This window comes from Hoplias malabaricus, chromosome 8 (genome assembly GCF_029633855.1).
Source record: "Hoplias malabaricus isolate fHopMal1 chromosome 8, fHopMal1.hap1, whole genome shotgun sequence".
In the NCBI taxonomy this organism is placed as follows: Eukaryota; Metazoa; Chordata; class Actinopteri; order Characiformes; family Erythrinidae; genus Hoplias; species Hoplias malabaricus.
The window spans coordinates 9,967,754-9,985,661 of NC_089807.1; the positions used below are offsets into that span (position 1 = coordinate 9,967,754).

The following is a 17,908-nucleotide window of genomic DNA, read 5'->3' on the forward strand; positions in this document are numbered from 1 at the left end:
GCGGCGCTCTTGGACTACAGAGCTCTGAGGGTGAACGCAGAGCCACGGAGGAGCTGCTGTTTCCTGGATGAACATTCAGCCATTTTGAGTTTAAACGAGTAGCCTCGGGTCTGTGCGGCTTTAGCGGCTACTTACAGTGGGATTTATCATCGGAGGAGAGAGGGTATCGTTTCTGCTTCAATCCACGCAGACCGAAGTGATTTTTAAGAAGGAGAATTACGTTCGCGGTGTCAAATCCACGATGAATCCTGAATAGTAAGTGGAGTACAGAGTACAGAAGGCTGTTAGCCGTTAGCTTAGAGCCACAGGGTCAGTTTTGACAGCCAGCGTTAAAACCATCCTCAACTAAAAGCCGACAGGGACCGACAGCGAAACCGCGTCCTAACAGCCTGCTGTAGCCAGAGAGCAGACTTGGCCAGCCGCGGGTTTATGGTTGTACGGTTTTCAGAGCCATTCACACCTCACTGTCCGCTCTTTCTCCCCAAATTGCGGTCTACCAGCATCTTTGTTCAGTATTTGTGCTTTGACCAGCTGCCGGACGTCGACAACGTCCATATTAACGTTAACTAACTGTTGATTTACTCTCGTATTCTGGAAGTTTACATCGGAAAAGAGCGTGTAACATCACCCGGAGGCAAATAAAACGGTTATAGGTAGCTACAGTTGTTGAACTAGCTGTTCAATTAAACCGAGCTTTGTTCATGAAGTTAGCCTGTTCAAGATATTACTCTTGTTCCAGAACTACCTTCCACTTCCACAGGTGTTTAAATAATCCCGAGTTATGAGTGACTTGACTTAGCCAAACAGTAACTACCAACTGTTTCGCCTTCGTTTGTTGAACAACTTTTAAGCTACGTTTCTTATCATTTTTGGTAGATAAGATAGAGTCGAGCAAATGTGAATTAAACATGCTAAAAAATGTGCGACACTGAACTAAAATGTTGAGTTTTAATTTATTTCCAAATTAAAGTAAGATAAGTTGCATTGTTCAGCTTATTAGACATTTACTAAGACACAATTATTAAAGGCCCCAAGTTTTGTATCTGGTACTAATGCATAATTTTACCTTATCAGAGCTGAAAGTTATTTTATATTCTTTTGGTCTCACCAAGTGTTATTAGTGTTATATTTCAGTATTGAAGAGTTTCTGCAATAACTCAGTGTTTCACTTATTTTCTCAATGAAACGAGCTGCAGTTCTGGGGCGTTACTCATTATTAGCCACATAGAGCAAATCTCAAAGTGTGCTGCTCCTTGCATTCTCTTCTATTCCCTTATTCTCCCTATTGTCTTCATTACAGTTTGTCTTTATTCGACTGGTCTCCAAACGTGGGCATTCGGAGTTAACAAATGACAAGTGCATGTTTAGGAATGGAAACCACCCTTCCTTCCTCAGCTGTACGATAGTCATGTGTAGGTCACATGTCATATGACATGGCTCTTACAACAGCCACTAACTGCTGAGCAACTGGAAAGACCGTTGCCTTCAGCATGGGTTGCTTTAGTTGTAAGTGTTGAGTAAACGTTTTCAGTGATGAGGACATTCAACTTAACAACTTAATTTGCCTAATTTTCCTTTTAAAACTCTAATTACCACTTGCTGCTTTACGTTCATTTTTTATGTGAAGCACAAAAACTACTGATACAAACGCTTCAATTTTGTTAAATGTCTGTATTTTTAATGAAATTAATTACATTTTAATATAATAACTGTGTCTGAGCAAATTTAAGTGTGGTATTTAGGGAAAATATCTGTTTGTGATTTTTATAACTAATATTACATGTTAATGTTGCATTAATTATATCCTATATATTAAGGTGCATGTCACAGATGTAACCAACATTTGTCTTTAATTTTGAACCATCTGCCCTCAGAAAAAAGATATGGTGGAAGTACATTATTGTCACTAAAGGTACAGACAGTATAAATGTAACTTTAAAGGTGCAGCAAAGGTGCTAAAGTCCAGTTGTTTTCCCTAAATGTACATTACATTCTCTTCTCCAGGAGGAGTGGGGGATATCTGTCATTTTTCATTATAGATTTGTGCAAAATAAAATAATATAGGTCCTGGGGATGAAATGGGGCTTACAATTCCACACTTGTAATAGAGTAAGGTAGTTATGTTCCCTAATTAAAGGTACTGGATATGTTTCTTTGAGGGTACCACCACAGTGACAGGTCGGCACTCTCACTGTCAGGAAAAACTCATTCAAATATTGTTGTGGTTTCATTCACAAATCACCGTTTTGTTGTCTCTGAATGGTCCAACTTATGTATTATAAGTAAAAAAAAAATCCCCATTTTAAGATACAGTTTTTGATAATATAAATTAGACAATTACACATTGAAAGATCCAAATGCACTGAGATGACCCATCAGGCTTGAACCTGATACCTGTATTACCATCTGCTGATGATGCTAACTGCTGTAGTTTTTAATTTTCTACACCATTTATGCTTGAAAGATGTGCAAACGTCTTTTTTTCTACTTTTGACCAAAATGGGCTTGTTTAGTAGGTAATATTCTTAAATAAATGTGTCATAGATGAACACTAAATGAGGTTTAGTGTTATTTAAAGAAAGATTTTAGACGAAGCATTCTGGAAAGCGTAGCTTACTTATTTAACTAGAACCTCTCTACACAGCAGCAGTTATTGTCACTGGTCTAACAAGGAGAGTGTGACTTAAACAAAGAGCTGCAAAAGGGGGTAAGCAAGCCCAGAGCTATTCAGGAGAACCAATAGCCAAGTGGATTAGTAGAGACAAGCTCTCCATTTTTAATTTTTTATTATATAGTTTTCTGCAGGTTGCTATGCAGTAAATTAATCAAGTCACAAATCTTTAGAGCCACACTTGAATCAACACATCAGCAAAGTATGAGGAGAAAACTAGTCCCTGCAAAGCTGTGACTCACCTTGGTGCCTAAATGCCCCACACCCAATGGGTCTGTATGAGTCTGACCCATATTCAAATTTCGTAACCAAAAATAATGACTTGTATCATGTGACTTAGTTAATCGATATAAGTCTGTTTAAAATTTCAGAGTCTTACACTGATAACTGTTAATTATTAAATGAGGTTGTCAGATGTCAATAGTGACAGTAAGCTAAAAAATAATAAGAAAGGTGTTTTAAAGGCTAATACATTGACATATTTTCCTAGTTTCTTAGATGTTGTTTTTACATAAACATATTTGTTACATTGTTTATGACAATTGATATTCATTCTGCATTTTTATAATATATGTGCACAGTGGTGGCTATCAGTGGAGCAGTCCTAATATGCCAGCAAATTTGAGCTTCCTATATCAAACCAAAATACCTGCATAATGCTAATAATATACAAAATCACACCAGGACCTCTGTTTACTGGGGTATTTGTTATAATGTGCTGCGGCTGCTGGAAAGAAAACAAAAAAGAAACACATCGTTTGAGTGATCTTCAAATGTAGCAGTTAAATTAAAGGAAACCATATCTGGGAAAGGCTGTCAGGAGTAAAAATCAGGTATTTGTCAGGAATTTCCTTTGTCTGTTTTACACACAGCAATTTATTTGATGTCTTATGATTGTATTCCGATACAGAAGACTACTTCTGCTTTCCAAGAAACAGAAGTATACGCAAATTGGTATATTTGTGTGGTTTTATAAAAACAGACCAAGCAGTCAATGCCACTGAATTTTACCATGACCAAGAGAAACATCTCATTCAAACTCTAATTTCCACCGATGTCTTGGCCTTTTAAATCGCACATGAAAATTTTGTAAACCCGAAATGGCTACACTATCAAGGAGGGTTTAGAGGCTTGAGCACATCAGGCTAACATTTTCCCTCAGAGGAATGCTTAATCTGCTTAGTCAAATTTCTCTAACCTCAAGTTCCTCAAGCACAGAGCATATACACTCTGTTTAATAAACTGTCATTGTCGTTTTCTGTGTGTATAGTGAACCAGTGCTTACCTTATCCACAATTAAGTAATGTCAGACAGTGGTCCCATTGCACTCTTCTGAAATTTGACCTACTTCACATGTAGGAAAACTAGTGCCCTCATTTCTGCCCATGTTTTTTGGTCAAACAACAGTGGGCAGTTAAATAGAACATTATATTTTTAATAAACTCCTGGCTAATGGTTTCCGAATTGCAGGTATTTACTTTCACATTTCTGTGAAATCCAGTTCATCAGACAATTTAGGAACTTCCTGAGATGGATCAGGAAAAATGTTCATGGGAGTATAACTAAAGGCATTGTATTTTTTTTTGTGAAAGTCTTTGTGAATTTTCAAAGACTTTTATATTTTGAATTAAGTATTTCCCACCATAGGCAATTAAGATTGTCACTGCAGCCATATTTGTATTTGCTGTCAGATCCCTCTCACTGTGAAAGAAATGGCCATTACGACCTTCTCCTGCATTGGGTTCTGAGCTGTTGACCCTCACACACGATTGGTTAAATTAGAAAACTAACTTCGCAGCCTCCCACTTGACTGATTGTAGGCCCTACTCCTACACGACTTGTAATAGTGTGGTATATTGTGCTTTAGTGTAGACAAGACTTGAATAACTCATTTTATCACATTTTAATTAAGAACAAATTATGGAGTACTAGAGGCATTTTGGAACATAATTTGTTTAGCAGTCTCTTTCATTGTCTTATTTACTTTTGTTGTGTTTTTCTTTAGTGACTATTTATTCAAGCTGCTCTTGATTGGTGACTCTGGTGTTGGGAAATCTTGCCTTCTCCTCCGATTTGCAGTAAGTGTTTCATTTATCTTCAGAAGTAACCAGTGTTTAGTATAAAACAGGCATCTACATTTAAACCTTTGTATGAGAGTTTCATGTGACCCCTCTTAAACAGAAACTGTACAATATAAAAATGACTTCCTCTAATCTCTGCCGTTTTGGTTAACTTGTAAGAGTGGTTACAATTTGTACTTTCTTTGGAACGTAATTGTTGGTTATTGCAGTCGCAAGATCAGTGAGACATTTGAAATTTCTTTGTCTTATTTCTGTGTTTTTTCATTTAATTGTTTTTCCCAGGATGACACATACACAGAAAGCTACATTAGCACTATTGGTGTGGACTTCAAAATAAGAACTATAGAGTTAGATGGAAAAACCATCAAACTTCAAATCGTAAGTGGCCTTCTGTTTTACTGTATGATAAAGTTCTCTTTTTAAATTGGGGAATATGTTTTCAAAAGTTTAGAATGTCAGTATTTTTAATATAAAATCCATCTGTAGACAGATATAGCTATATGAAAATCATGTGAAGCTTCAGAGATTGATTTGCTAGGAAGCTTTAAAACTAGGGTTGTTGATGATTGTACAATGACTTGCACTGCTGTTTAGCACCCGAAATGGTGATATAACCTTGAGGCAAATTTGACAATATAATAACAGTATAGCTAAATCAATACAGTTTTATTTATCATCTATATATAAATCTGCAAGATGCTATCTCATTATTTAGAGATAAGACAATATACTGAGATAATATCTCATTATTTTGATAAGTCTCTTTGATAGTATCTCAGTATATTGACTTAGTATTTCAAAACGTGATGCTGTCTCAAAATAGACATCTCTGTATTTTGACTTATCTTAAACTATTAATATCTAAAAATAACGAGATGCTTTCTCTAAATATTGAGATAGCAACTTGCATATTACTGAAAAAGGTCCCTTATAAAATGGGTACTTTCACTCCTTCTCACTGCAATTAACCTCTGTGCTTTAGTATGTATCGGTTTTAAGCTCCAGATTTTGTGCTCTAGTGCTACATGCGTCTGTATTTTTGCAAGTGGCATCCTTATAGGTCTAATTAAGGTGTCTGCTTTGTGAAGCTCAGAATAGAACTTTAAGTGACTATGAAATCGGTAGTCTTTTAAAGGTATTGAATAAAGCAGCCCTTAGCAGTGAGTTTGCTTTTGTTTCATCTTTACAGTGGGACACGGCAGGGCAGGAAAGGTTTCGCACAATCACGTCAAGCTACTACAGAGGAGCACATGGCATTATCGTAGTCTACGATGTTACAGACCAGGTGAAGCTGCCATTTTTTTTCTAAAAGCTTCTCCATGTTTCAGAGAAGAGTTGTTGATACCAGGTGTTATTTGGCTTATGCTGTTTTTCAAAAATATTGGTTTAATTTTTTGTAGGAGTCCTTCAATAATGTTAAACAGTGGCTACAGGAGATTGACCGTTATGCCAGTGAAAATGTTAACAAGTTATTGGTGGGAAACAAGTGTGACTTAACAACGAAAAAAGTGGTGGACTACACAACGGCAAAGGTAACATTGCTTTTGTATAATGTCATCCACTTACATTTCTAATAACAGTTGCTTGTAATAGGAATGTATGTCTGAATTTGGATTGAGCATGTTTGACAGACCTTCTGCACTGCATGGCAACTATGAAAGAACTAAAGGAAGTGCTGTCTTTTCTTAGGAATTTGCTGACTCCCTTGGCATCCCTTTCTTGGAAACTAGTGCTAAGAATGCAACTAATGTGGAACAGGCCTTCATGACTATGGCTGCAGAGATCAAGAAGAGAATGGGTCCTGGAGCAACAACTGGAGGCACTGAAAAGTCCAACGTGAAGATCCAGAGCACTCCTGTGAAGCCTGCTTCTGGGGGCTGCTGCTGAGACCACCTCTTGCTTCTTTTCAAAGCCCTGGCCCCCAGAATCACATGGAACAAGCCCCAATAATACCAGAGAAAGACAGGTAGACCACTTACAGAGACAAGGGTGAGACTGAGACAGGAACCGATTTAAGTTGCCTAAATTGTACTGTATGTAGCCGCACTACCAAAAACCATAGAAGAATCTGCCACCATCCTGGCCCTTCCCCCTTTCACAAGTTAAAAATAAGGTCAGGTTTTTGGTAATGGTCTGGGGCTGCTGTGAATCACCCCCCTCCCAACCCCCAAAACGAGAGATTTCATTTTCACACAACTGTGTGTCTATGTGCAGGTTTCTAAGAAATATATGTGTATTTATCTCACTGCATTCCTACTGCAGGTCTACTGTGGTCAAGATTCAACGACTTTTCTTTTTTCTGTCCTTTTTATTTACTTTTTCTGTGATTATTTTACTGTTTATATTGGCATGTGTAAGTTTTTGTCCCCTTTACAGGTGTTTTGCCAATCTGCGTTTCAACCAACTGCACAACAGTGGCTGTCCAATGTCAAAAAGTCTAGTGAAATATATGTACATATACATTATGTATATATATGTAAGATCTGAATCGCCAGTTCTGTAGAATTGAATACATTAAGTACTTTTACTTTTGAATCTTTTGCATTTAATTTGTGGCTGCAGACTATTGTAATTTTGTTGCGCTACATGTAACATTTAACAAAGAAGTAAAAATAAATATTGTACCACCAGACTGTACAATATCAAATATGTCTGCAATTCTTGGTAGAACTTGTAGAGACCATGTATGTGTTTTGATTATTTATTTAACACTCATATGGACAAAATATTGTTCTGGTAATCTAAAATCAATTTCAAATAGCCATTACCTGTGGAATATCTCGCAAGTGGCACAACTACATATAAAACACTATGTTCTCTTTTTTCATAATAAAGGCAACTGAATTCCGCTTTGAATGCACTTGTTAATGGTATCGTATTTAGATTATCGTGTAGCCTTAGGCTTAGTATAGTTTTTCATTTCAGTAGAGTCTCACCATACAGGACGTCTTGCATAACTAGATGTGCTTATGAACACATATTTATAAGGATTAAGGACGATGTCTTGCCTCAGCAGATATTGAGCTGAAAGTAAATGTAATTCTATCACATTACAGTACAATATCTAAAGCACTTTGTATAAAAACACCTAATTAAAAGGTAAGAATAGAGAGTAACTTGGGGCAGTGGAACAGAGCACAGACTGTTAAATTTTATTCTGTCAATGTTATTAAAAATCTTTTTAAGCAAGAGTTACAAATATTGGCTTATTTGCATGTTGAATCTATTCGGCATAAAACCATACATTACGATATTTAGAGCAATATAATGGCGACTAGAAGAGATATGCAGTGTGCTTATCCAGGCCTTTTGTACTCCGGTAGAAACTAAACCTGCAAGAATGCTAATGAAGCGCTAGTGTGCTGTTTACTATTAAAACTTAATGAAGTAATAGACTTGAGATCATGAACTGAACAAGACGGAAAAACATTTCAGTACAAAACACTTTTATTTCTTTTAAGTATGACAAACAAATACTTATGTAGATCTGGGTTGTTAAAAAGTTAAAAGTGCATCTATGGTGATTACACTAGTGCAGCAAAGCCAACACACAACTTAGAATGCAGTAGTTATTGTAAATGTGTAAAACCGTAAAACACAAACACACCATAAATTATATGATACATAATGGTGGTAACGTTTCCCTTACTGTGATCTGTATTACAGCACTGATTAAAAATTGATAGGAAATATAATTTTTGTAACAAAATAACAATCATGCCTAATGCCTCTTCATTTGGAAATATTTGTCCTATCAAATGTTCTAGCACCATTTTTGTTTTTAGAATTTATTTTTGAAAACTTAAAGTTATAAACTTATGAAATTTAAGTGTGAAAACACCAGCTGCCCTTTTCATTGTTATGAAAAATGGACCAATATTCATTAATTTATTCATTTTTTCATTAATCCATTATAATCCTGTTCAGGGTTGCAGTGGGTCCTGAACCTACCCAGAATTACTGGGTACAAGACAGAAACACACCAGTGCCAACTTTATACATCCAATTCACTTACCAGCATGTGCTTTTGGACTGTGGGAGGAAGCCCATACAGACACAGGGAGAACACAGCATATTCCTCACAGGCAATGACCCAAAGTGGGGTTTGAACCCACAACAACAGGATCCTGAAGCTATATGGCAGCAGCACCATTTGCTGTGACACTGTGCCACCTTAGACATATATAAATAACAATAATATACAATCTTGTTACAATATCTTACATTTAAAACTAGAAAGATACTGATTTGGAGATACGAAGCCTTCTGGAATAGACCGGTGGCACCTAATTACAATGCTGTATTATGTGCAGACAATGGTACTTAGGGATGTCTCAAAGAGGCCTCGACAATGTTTTTTTTTTTTACTGATTCTAACACCTTGAGTCCAGACGTTCAGGAGGGTGTCCTTTCTGTTGGGAAAGAGAAAGAATGACAGACTAATGTATACCACATCCACCTCAAAGAATACTGTCATTTCCTATAGAACAGGATGATGCAAAATTTATTTTACTTAGCTTTTGTGAACACTGGTTATAATTGTAATCAAACGCAAGATAAGATGTAAATTATCCTATGCCAATCCATTAGAGCTTCACATTAAAGCCCATCCCACTCTCTTCCTACTTGCAGCCACATAATTTCTATTGTTCCATCCAACCCTACAGCTACACCCTAAGATTGCTGTGGCCATTTATAATCCGATCAGCAACCAGCTACCCTTAACTATCTATGGTTACTCATTGAGCCCATCACATGCGTACCCAAACCACCCACTGCATCACTAGCTCTTCACAGGGAACATCAGGTAGGTACCTCCCCTCGTCAGTGTATCACTGAATTAAGCCCATGACACCTCCAGGAGGCTCAGCAGCATAGTTCGTCCCAGACCCACCCCCCTTCAAGCTAGTTTAACAGTCCTGCCTTACACTTAACCATCAACAACTGTAAATCCACATACAAAACTGCAATTACTTATAGAAAAAACAAAAATAAATAACAGTCATTGTTAAACATATTTGCACAAGAAATAAATGATTAAAAAGCTTCCTTTTATTTTGCTCTGCAAAAATAACACATTTAGTCCCCTCATCTCTGCAGTGATTGGTATGAGCTCTCTTTGAGATATGCCTCATCATATTTTTTTGTGTTACCTCTGGAAGTTATGGCCGCTAGAAAATGTATCATCTGCTGCATATTTAGCTCTCACAAACTTGTCCATGTTTTGCTAGCAGTGCTCAGACCTGCTCAGCTCATTTGCCTTGCTGCGCCCCCCTGCAATAGCTCCATGCCCCCCACTTTGGGAACCACTGGTATACTGAATCAGCTGTGTTAAATTAGGTCTTAGTAACTACAAGAAAAGAAAACCTAAAATATAATCAGGTTTAGCACCAAAAAGAGCACCGCTGCAGACATTTATCAACAGAATAACACTATTTTCTGTATGAATAACCTTATCACTGTGAGACTTTGGGGGAAAAATATAGTCATAGATACAGCTGATTCCATACCTTCAGCCTTTAGCCAAAGTGTGTATGTGGTGTATATTTATGTATATTCTGAAAGGTTGGTATGTAGTGTTTACCTGTGTGCTCCTGGCTGCTTGGTTCAGTAAGACAATCCATGGCTGAGAGGATAGAGGAGAAAAGGTGCTCGGAATGAGTCTCCAACACTCGCGACTGCCTCTCAATCAACATCAATGTCTCCTTCAGAACTGCATTCAGAACGTGCCACAGTTTAAGTTAAGGAACATTGTTCAAATGTTAATTAATAAAAAGTTATATACACAAGTTAAGAACAACATGTGGAATGCTGATGACAAGACGAAGAGTTTTGAAAAATAAAGTGAATTATTACTTCAATGCTTAACTGAAACATCTGAAAAATGACAGTTTGAAACGTAAAAATATTTTGATAAATCTCAACAGTATCGTTTGTAGAAACCATAATTGTAACTAGGCATCTGTATGCTTATTCTCCATTTTTTAAATAAATTAAATCTAATTATAATATTCATCTGCTTGGAAAAATGGAATATTGTAATTTCATGAATAACATTAAATTAAAGATAGACTTTTAAACATAAAAGAAGCTGTTACAAAAAATGAATGAATGAAAATGAAATAGAATCATACCAACCCTAAATGTGTCATCCCTCCACTGCTATATTTATGTTTAGTGTAAGACTGTGAGAGAGCTCGTGATATAAAATATCCAGGAATAAAAAAATAACACTGCCCTCTAATTCATGCATGCACGGCCTTATTCTCAGGACAGCGCGTTTCCTGTTTCTGTAAGGCTGCACTGTGAGTGTTGGGTTACACTGAACTGCATGTTTGAAACGGGTGCTATATCTGTATGCTAGAGTAAACAGGCCATTCCAGTGTTCCTGAGAAAAAATATGATTATAATTAAGCTTCAATAGCTGCTAAAAACATCAAACAATGTCATGTTCAAGTATCTTTAACAATGTGCATGTTTCTAATGTACGGCCTATATGTGTTTATGTCCTTCCTGTCAAAGGTTTAAGGTCAACGTTGTGTGTAACCACATTTCTACATTCCCTTAGTAAAAGCTGCTTTACGTGTTATGCCTCATATTTCTTACATTCCTGTAATTTACTACTGACACCCAGATACAGGAGGGGAAAGTTTAAGATTGCCTCCAAGGTGAACAGACAAATAAAACTCTGAAGACAGATGCTGTGAGGCAGGTGTAATCTCTAAACCTGTAATATTGATGGGGCTGATACAGCACAGAATATTCTGCTGTGCATAAATACCTAATTACCACATTAACAAAAAGATCAATTTGTTATAAATACCTTGACATATTAACACACAAACACCACAACACATCTGTAATGACATGTCAAAGTGCTCCCAATATATGCAAGTCTCATTTGTTTGGCAGTTAAATATCTATGTATGTGATTACCAGAGAAAGACACTCACAGGGAGAGGCAGAGTTCATACAGCCCAATAACATCTCTCCAGTCTGGAGGACAGATGCAGTAAGAGGCTGGTGGGCTTGGAGTTCCTTCTGAAATTTCTGGAAAATGTACAAATGCAATAAATAATAAGTGAGTTGTATCTAATGACATATACAATTATCTAACAGAGATGGGCATGTATATTCAAACTGTGATTAACCAAAAATGTTCTGAAATCGTTTAGCATCCGTCATGACTGAGCTAAAACAAAAGGTATTTTAAGAGATATGTATGAACTCCGTACTTCACTAGGGGGCATGGTATATCTTGTGACATATTGGACATCCTTGCCTGTTAAGCAAATAACAACCAATCTTGCTAATGGCAGTCAGCTGCTCTGCACAGCTTTGTGCTCTCACCTCAACCAGGAGCACACAGTACTGACCACTGACAATATTTTTCAATATTAATCAGGTGATGCTTTGAAAAACTGAAAAAATATGATAGAGTTACATCACTGACCTTATAGTCTGCCAGAGAAGCTTTAACACTATCTATATCCACTGAAGGCGGAGTAAGAACTTCCATCTTCCCAACCACTGTGTACAACCACTGAATTAGGTCTTCTAGGTTTGAGCAGAAGGCCTGACAGGAAAAAAACAAATGTTGTTACAAGCACAGAAAGGCAGGTGAACAGTTACATTCAATTTGGGCTGTGAAATATGGACACAACTTGTTGCTATTGTATGGTCAATTATTTTGTTTATAGTGTACTTAAAAACAGTAAGGAATGCTGAAGGCCTAAACATTGCTCGGACCTAAAACTGCATGTACATACCCTTTAGTTTCATTTATGCTCTATTTATATACAATGAGTATCATGTTTTGGATGAGAACGTGATTAAAATCTTGAAATGCTCAAGAGAAACAGCTTTTATACATTAAATTATCTACAGGTATTATTAGAAACTGCCCTACACTAATTTAAATCATGTGAAAACCTAGATTCAACTATCCTACCATATATGTTTTTAGAAGGCTCACATGACTAATTTAAAATATAGACCCTGGTTAGTGGCTTACCAGCAGTTTGGAACATTTGTGATATTATCTCTTTGATTGCTGAATTCTCAAAGATATTAACAGATGAAAAACTGTGCAGCCCTGCTTTCAATGAACTCACTTTTATGTGCTGCAAGAGGGACTCTTTGGTTTCTTCCTCAGTCTTTTTAGTTCCTGTAGTCTGAAACTCAGATAGGGATGTTCCACTCAGTTGATCTATGATGGCCTCCACTTCCTTCAGGCTGCCTTTGTTCACCTCGCTGCTGATAACTTGCACTTTTGCACCCAGCCCTTTCAGCTGCTCTGAGAGATTTTCTCTTTCGAGAGGAGATTTCAAAACACAGCTGGGCTCCACCACATTCTCCTCTTTCTGAATGTCAGAGACTTCCAATGGCTGCTGCTCAACTGGTGTTGTTGAATAGGTGCCAGAGGCACTCTCTTTGTCCAGAGATTCCCAGCACGTGTTGATGGGCTGATTTATCTGAGCTGTGATGTCCCTCAGCTGGTGAGATAGATCCTGAAGCTCCTGTAGCTGCTCAGGCAAACGTAGGAACTCCTCATCCAACTCACAAAATGACCCTTGCTTTGGTAAGATGCGTGTCGTCCTGATGAAAGTTGGAACAGACCTTGACGTAGAAAAGATGCCAAATTTTCTGTAGTGAAAAGTCTGTCTCCTTTCAAAGTCTAGACTTTCCACTGATAAACCCACCTGGTCTATTGAAGAATACAGACTACTTGATAATCTGCCGTCCGAAGACTTGGAATAGGACAACTCGTTAGGATTAATATTTTGAAGTTGAGACAGTTTTTGACCAGAAGTTGGATCACTTCTGTAATTCCTTATTCCAATCAAAGGCTGATCCAAATATGAAAGACTGGAAGAGCTACAAAAACGATCCAGCTCAATGCCAGAGTCTTGCCAGAGTGGATCAGTTTGCAACAGGGACCTACTCTCACTGGAACCCCAGGTGTTGCCCATATTAGGTCTGAGAGGGTATGTGTAATCCAGGAGTGCCTGATATTCCTGGTCAGGATCCCAGCTGGGAGACCCGCGGTCTGGAGAGGGTGGTAAGGAATTAGGGATGGCACAGGCCCAGTAATTGGCTTGAAAACTGGACATAGGTTTAAGTCTAGATGAGTAATCTTTTTCATGCTCAGTTAATCTTGTGCTTGTCTTTCGGGAAGGACGGGTTTGAGAAGTGAAGGAATGAGAGAAAGTCTGCTGGGTTGAAGTCAACTTGGGGCTAAGTGGCTCTGTAAAGCTAGAAGCATCTAAAGGTGGACTAGAGAGGCTTCGTCTTTCATTATTTCTAGCTGAAGGAAAGGAGCTGAAATCAGGTTCCACATGTGAAGAAGACATCCGGAGGTCAGATAAACTCAAAGAAGCATAAAGCTCTTCTCTGGATGTTGAGGGTGAATAGGCAAAAGCCTGGGAAACACTGATGCTTTCTGGGGTATATGTTTCTGACTGCTCAGACATCAGTCCTTCTGAGGGTTTTTGATAGTTTTCCATGCTGTTCTTCTGAACCTGTGACATGAACAAAATGGGGTTGTTTTAAAGATATTCAGTTGTTTGAATTCAATCCAGTTCAGCTGTATCTATAAATGACTAATGAGTCCAACATCATCAATTTGTTTAAATATTATAATACATTATTTCTGGTGTATTAATAAGAGAATATATATACTGGCATATGCAAGTACTGGCATGTATTTATATGTCGGCACTGTTCAGGGTAAAGGGTGGTCTATGAATTTTTCACAGTACAGTAGTAAAAATTAACCCTTCAGACATTGGTAACTTACAGATTCAGAGCCGTCCGTTGGGAGAGGATTCTTCAAGATTGAAATCTGTTGGTCTGCGCTGATCAGTGGCTTTCTGGCAGTATACAGCCGTCTATTTGTCATATACCTAGAAGTGGGTGCCATGGTAACAGTCTTCTTTCTTGCACTCGTCTCTCTCTCGGAGTGCTTAGCGTCCAGGCAGAGGCCTTGTGTAGGCCTTGATCCATCACCAGCCTCCGTTGTGAGAGGTGTTATGTGGCCACTCTTAACGAAGCTTGGTATTCTGCTCTTCCACCTCCCTTTACTCCTGTGCTCCATCTGAGAGGAGGTCTTTAAAAAGACTCTGTCAACTCCCAGAGCCATAACAAGAAAGTAACATCCTGGTCTGCTTCATCTGTTCTCAGTGAAAGTTGAACTGTTAAAAAAAGAAAAATCATTGTACAAAACCTGATGCCAGCCTATTATTGTTTTGTGGTTGGAAGTTACTTGATACTTTTCAAAACAAAGAGTGCCCTCAGCTGACTTAAATGCAATGAAATGGATCAGTAAACCCATTACGAGTACATGTTCAGGCTTGTCTAAGTGAAGAATAATATCTTTGTTTATCTACCATCACAAAATCCCAACAAAGAAGAATTAGCATGTCTGAAGGCAATCAAATATAAAAGAGTGAGTGAATTGCTTCAATCCTTCACAAGCCCTAACATGGTTCATATCTGAGTGTAAAAAGCAAATTTCATACAGTCTGAACTGCATTCAGGGGTGATTTTGGAATACTAGGCGAGGCTCATTTCCCATTTTGATTGGCTGGATTCAAGTGCTGCTGGTTTCCATGGCAAATGAAAGAATGGGACATCTAGAGAGCTGGCCACATGATGAGGGTCAGTATCAGCCTGAGAACAAAGGACAATGCTTTCTGCTCTGAAATTTCCTTTGGTGCGATTTAACATGGCAAACGCCTGTCAACAGACAAAGGGGAACTGATGCAACTGTACGACTGTGGGTAACGATATGGCATCACTTAATAAAAGGAAATAGTAATGTTTGTCTATGAACACTGTCAACTCAAAATGGCTTTTTATTTATGGCTTGATGTGATTCTGACACAACAAAGGGCATTTGTATTTGTTTTGATCTGTACATAATTAAAACATGATAATGTTATATCTTGAGCAACAAGTGCAGTTTAACTACAATAAAACTGTAACTTTGGGTCAGGTGGCTGAAACAGCTGCATGCGAGTTGCAGTAACACTAAAAGGACTAAAGGACAGAGCTGGTCTTTAAAGAGGTCTTAGTAGTGTATACAGACCCACAGAAAGCTACACACTGATGCACATGATTGTGTGGACAGCCACCAAGGTAACCAGTGTCTGAAGGCACCAAACAAATGACAAGGACAGCAAGCAAGATCCTGAATTACAGGAGGTCCTCGGGTTACGTCAGTCCTGAGTTACGATGTTTCGTGGTTACGACATCCCCCATTTACTGTATAAAGCCTTGTTTCGACTTAAGTGGTTTTGCGTCGTAAACGTCGTAACACGAACTTCGTGTTTGGTGTGTGCGGTGGAAAAATACACGGTTAGGCGGCTCGGGACCGAGGAGGATATGTGTTAGGATAGGACAAGTGCTTAAAGTATGTTATTTACGTACAGTATGTACGTATGTTCCAACTTACACCGAAAATCGGTTTACGACGCAACGTAGGAACGGATCAACGTCGTAAATCGAGGACGCCCTGTATACAATCCCACTGGTTAAAGGCCTGTAACAAAAACCTTGAAAAACGACTGTTTTGAATTTTAGATGCTAAGTAAATAAGAGCATGTGGCCAAAACAATTTATAGTTATTACCAGGTACAACAAAACACAGATAAAACAGATGAATAATATTTACATGGTATCAATTTCTTATAACCTTTATCTGATTCTGAGATATTAACAGTTGTAATCCTATTACAGATATAGACTAATGCAGTCTTAGGATGCTAATATCTTGGAGCACACTCTCACAATCAAACCCTGGTCTACAATATGGAGGTCTCTTTGCTTTGCTTCCCCTCCTGGAGTCGTGGCCCCTACTCTAGGAACCACTGAATTAAGCATGTACTATTGACCTCTGTTCATTAAAAACATACGTTTAGATGTTATTCAAGAGAATTCCCTGATGCATTTAAACTCTACACCTTTGACATTATGTACACGCTGAGCTATAAATATGCAGATAGTCCCCAACTCAAATCTCCACTCACCAACTGCTGCTCTCCTGTATCTCGAAAGCCCTGACCCACAAGTCTACAGCACTGCTTTCTTGGGTTTATGATGTATGAAATCCTGGCTGTCTGAACTGTCTGTTTTAGACTGTCAGGTAAAAGCTCGGCCATGGCACTAAATTATCATTTGACTCACACTGTGTCTTCTAGAGTATAAAAAAACACCACAAGGACACGTTAACAAAGTTAAACTCCTAATATTCTCTATAGTAGGTCTTTAAAGCTGCAATGCATAAAAACGTCCAAATATCGTGGCTGTGTTCAGAAAATGTTAATGTTTCCTGATATGTTATGGTATCTCTGCCATACCGCCCACATATAACGTTATCCCTAAAAAATGAGAAATATGTGGACTAAGGCCATAACCCCAGATAAACAAAAACTATTTTTAAACAAAGAAAAATGGTATAACAAAACATGTAACTGGTACAAACTGTTATATTTATAGGTGTATTTTTGGAAAACAAAACTGCCTCTCACCCAACTTCACTTTCACTTCAGGATTTTATTCAGCGCCTGACGCTCGTCTAAGGCGATGTTAGTCAGCCATTACAGTCTAATATGTCAGTGGGCGACACGTACCTATCTCCAGCTGTACCGCTGAAGGGAAAGGAGGACACACCAGCGCCGTTTACAAGAAATTGACAGGTTTTCGCTGTTAATGAAAATCTATCTCAGCAGCACCCAGCCCAACGAAACGGTCCGCGAAGAAAGACACAGGCGGGAACAACGGAAAAGGCTGAGACACAGGGCCAATACGAGGAGGTATTTTTCCCACCCGCTTTCCGACAAGCCCCGCCCTCGTGTTCTGCGATTGGCTGACAGTTCGCGCTCTCATTGGACAGATTTTGGGTGTCTGTTTGCGTAGCCAACAGTAATTCGATCAACTAAATGGTTGTTGGAAAACAGGTGGAAAACACAACAGATATTTTTGTAAATTGTTAAAATGTCAGAATGGCAAGGGCATAGAATTACCATGGACGAAGTTGACGTGTATTTGTTTTGTAGTTGTACCAATATCCAGCGATTATTGAATTGTCCCCACCGATAATTTGGTCCCCCTCAAAAAAAAGTCTCATTACCTAGAGATGCAGAAAGGATTAAAT

The 17,908-nt window shown here is 38.2% G+C and overlaps 2 protein-coding genes across 4 annotated transcripts; one reads left to right on the plus strand and one right to left on the minus strand.

Moving 5' to 3' along the window:
* Positions 1-14: 14 nt before the first annotated feature.
* Positions 15-7,749, plus strand: rab1ab (RAB1A, member RAS oncogene family b). Its single transcript, XM_066678415.1, has 6 exons — positions 15-255; positions 4,677-4,749; positions 5,035-5,130; positions 5,942-6,037; positions 6,153-6,284; positions 6,442-7,749. Exons 1-6 carry the CDS (start codon positions 242-244, stop codon positions 6,637-6,639), a joined length of 609 nt encoding a protein of 202 aa, XP_066534512.1. The 5' UTR covers positions 15-241; the 3' UTR covers positions 6,640-7,749.
* Positions 7,750-7,771: 22 nt separating this feature from the next.
* cep68 (centrosomal protein 68) lies at positions 7,772-17,524 on the minus strand. Of its 3 annotated transcripts, XM_066678413.1 has the most exons (8): positions 17,385-17,502; positions 16,782-16,948; positions 14,552-14,945; positions 12,867-14,273; positions 12,206-12,328; positions 11,706-11,802; positions 10,337-10,465; positions 7,772-9,164 (listed from the first exon to the last, which is right to left on the minus strand). In XM_066678413.1, exons 3-8 carry the CDS (start codon positions 14,891-14,893, stop codon positions 9,148-9,150), a joined length of 2,115 nt encoding a protein of 704 aa, XP_066534510.1. In that variant the 5' UTR covers positions 14,894-14,945; positions 16,782-16,948; positions 17,385-17,502; the 3' UTR covers positions 7,772-9,147. The 3 variants fall into 3 exon arrangements, with proteins under 3 accessions (XP_066534510.1, XP_066534509.1, XP_066534511.1); XM_066678412.1 differs by lacking the exon at positions 16,782-16,948 and having other exon boundaries at positions 17,385-17,524; XM_066678414.1 differs by lacking the exons at positions 16,782-16,948; positions 17,385-17,502 and adding an exon at positions 17,283-17,374.
* Positions 17,525-17,908: the final 384 nt, after the last annotated feature.

Bases quoted from the DNA above. Each gene is read 5' to 3' on its own strand.
- rab1ab (XM_066678415.1), top strand. The intron at 4,750-5,034 runs GTAAGTGTTTCA...TGTTTTTCCCAG, and splicing joins GCCTTCTCCTCCGATTTGCA to GATGACACATACACAGAAAG. The intron at 6,038-6,152 runs GTGAAGCTGCCA...AATTTTTTGTAG, and splicing joins TCTACGATGTTACAGACCAG to GAGTCCTTCAATAATGTTAA.
- cep68 (XM_066678412.1), bottom strand. From the start codon at position 14,893: ATGGCTCTGGGAGTTGACAGAGTCTTTTTAAAGACCTCCTCTCAGATG. The intron at 12,329-12,866 runs GTGAGTTCATTG...TTTTCCTGTCAG, and splicing joins CCCTCTTGCAGCACATAAAA to GCCTTCTGCTCAAACCTAGA. The intron at 10,466-11,705 runs GTGAGTGTCTTT...TTCTGAATGCAG, and splicing joins TATGAACTCTGCCTCTCCCT to TTCTGAAGGAGACATTGATG.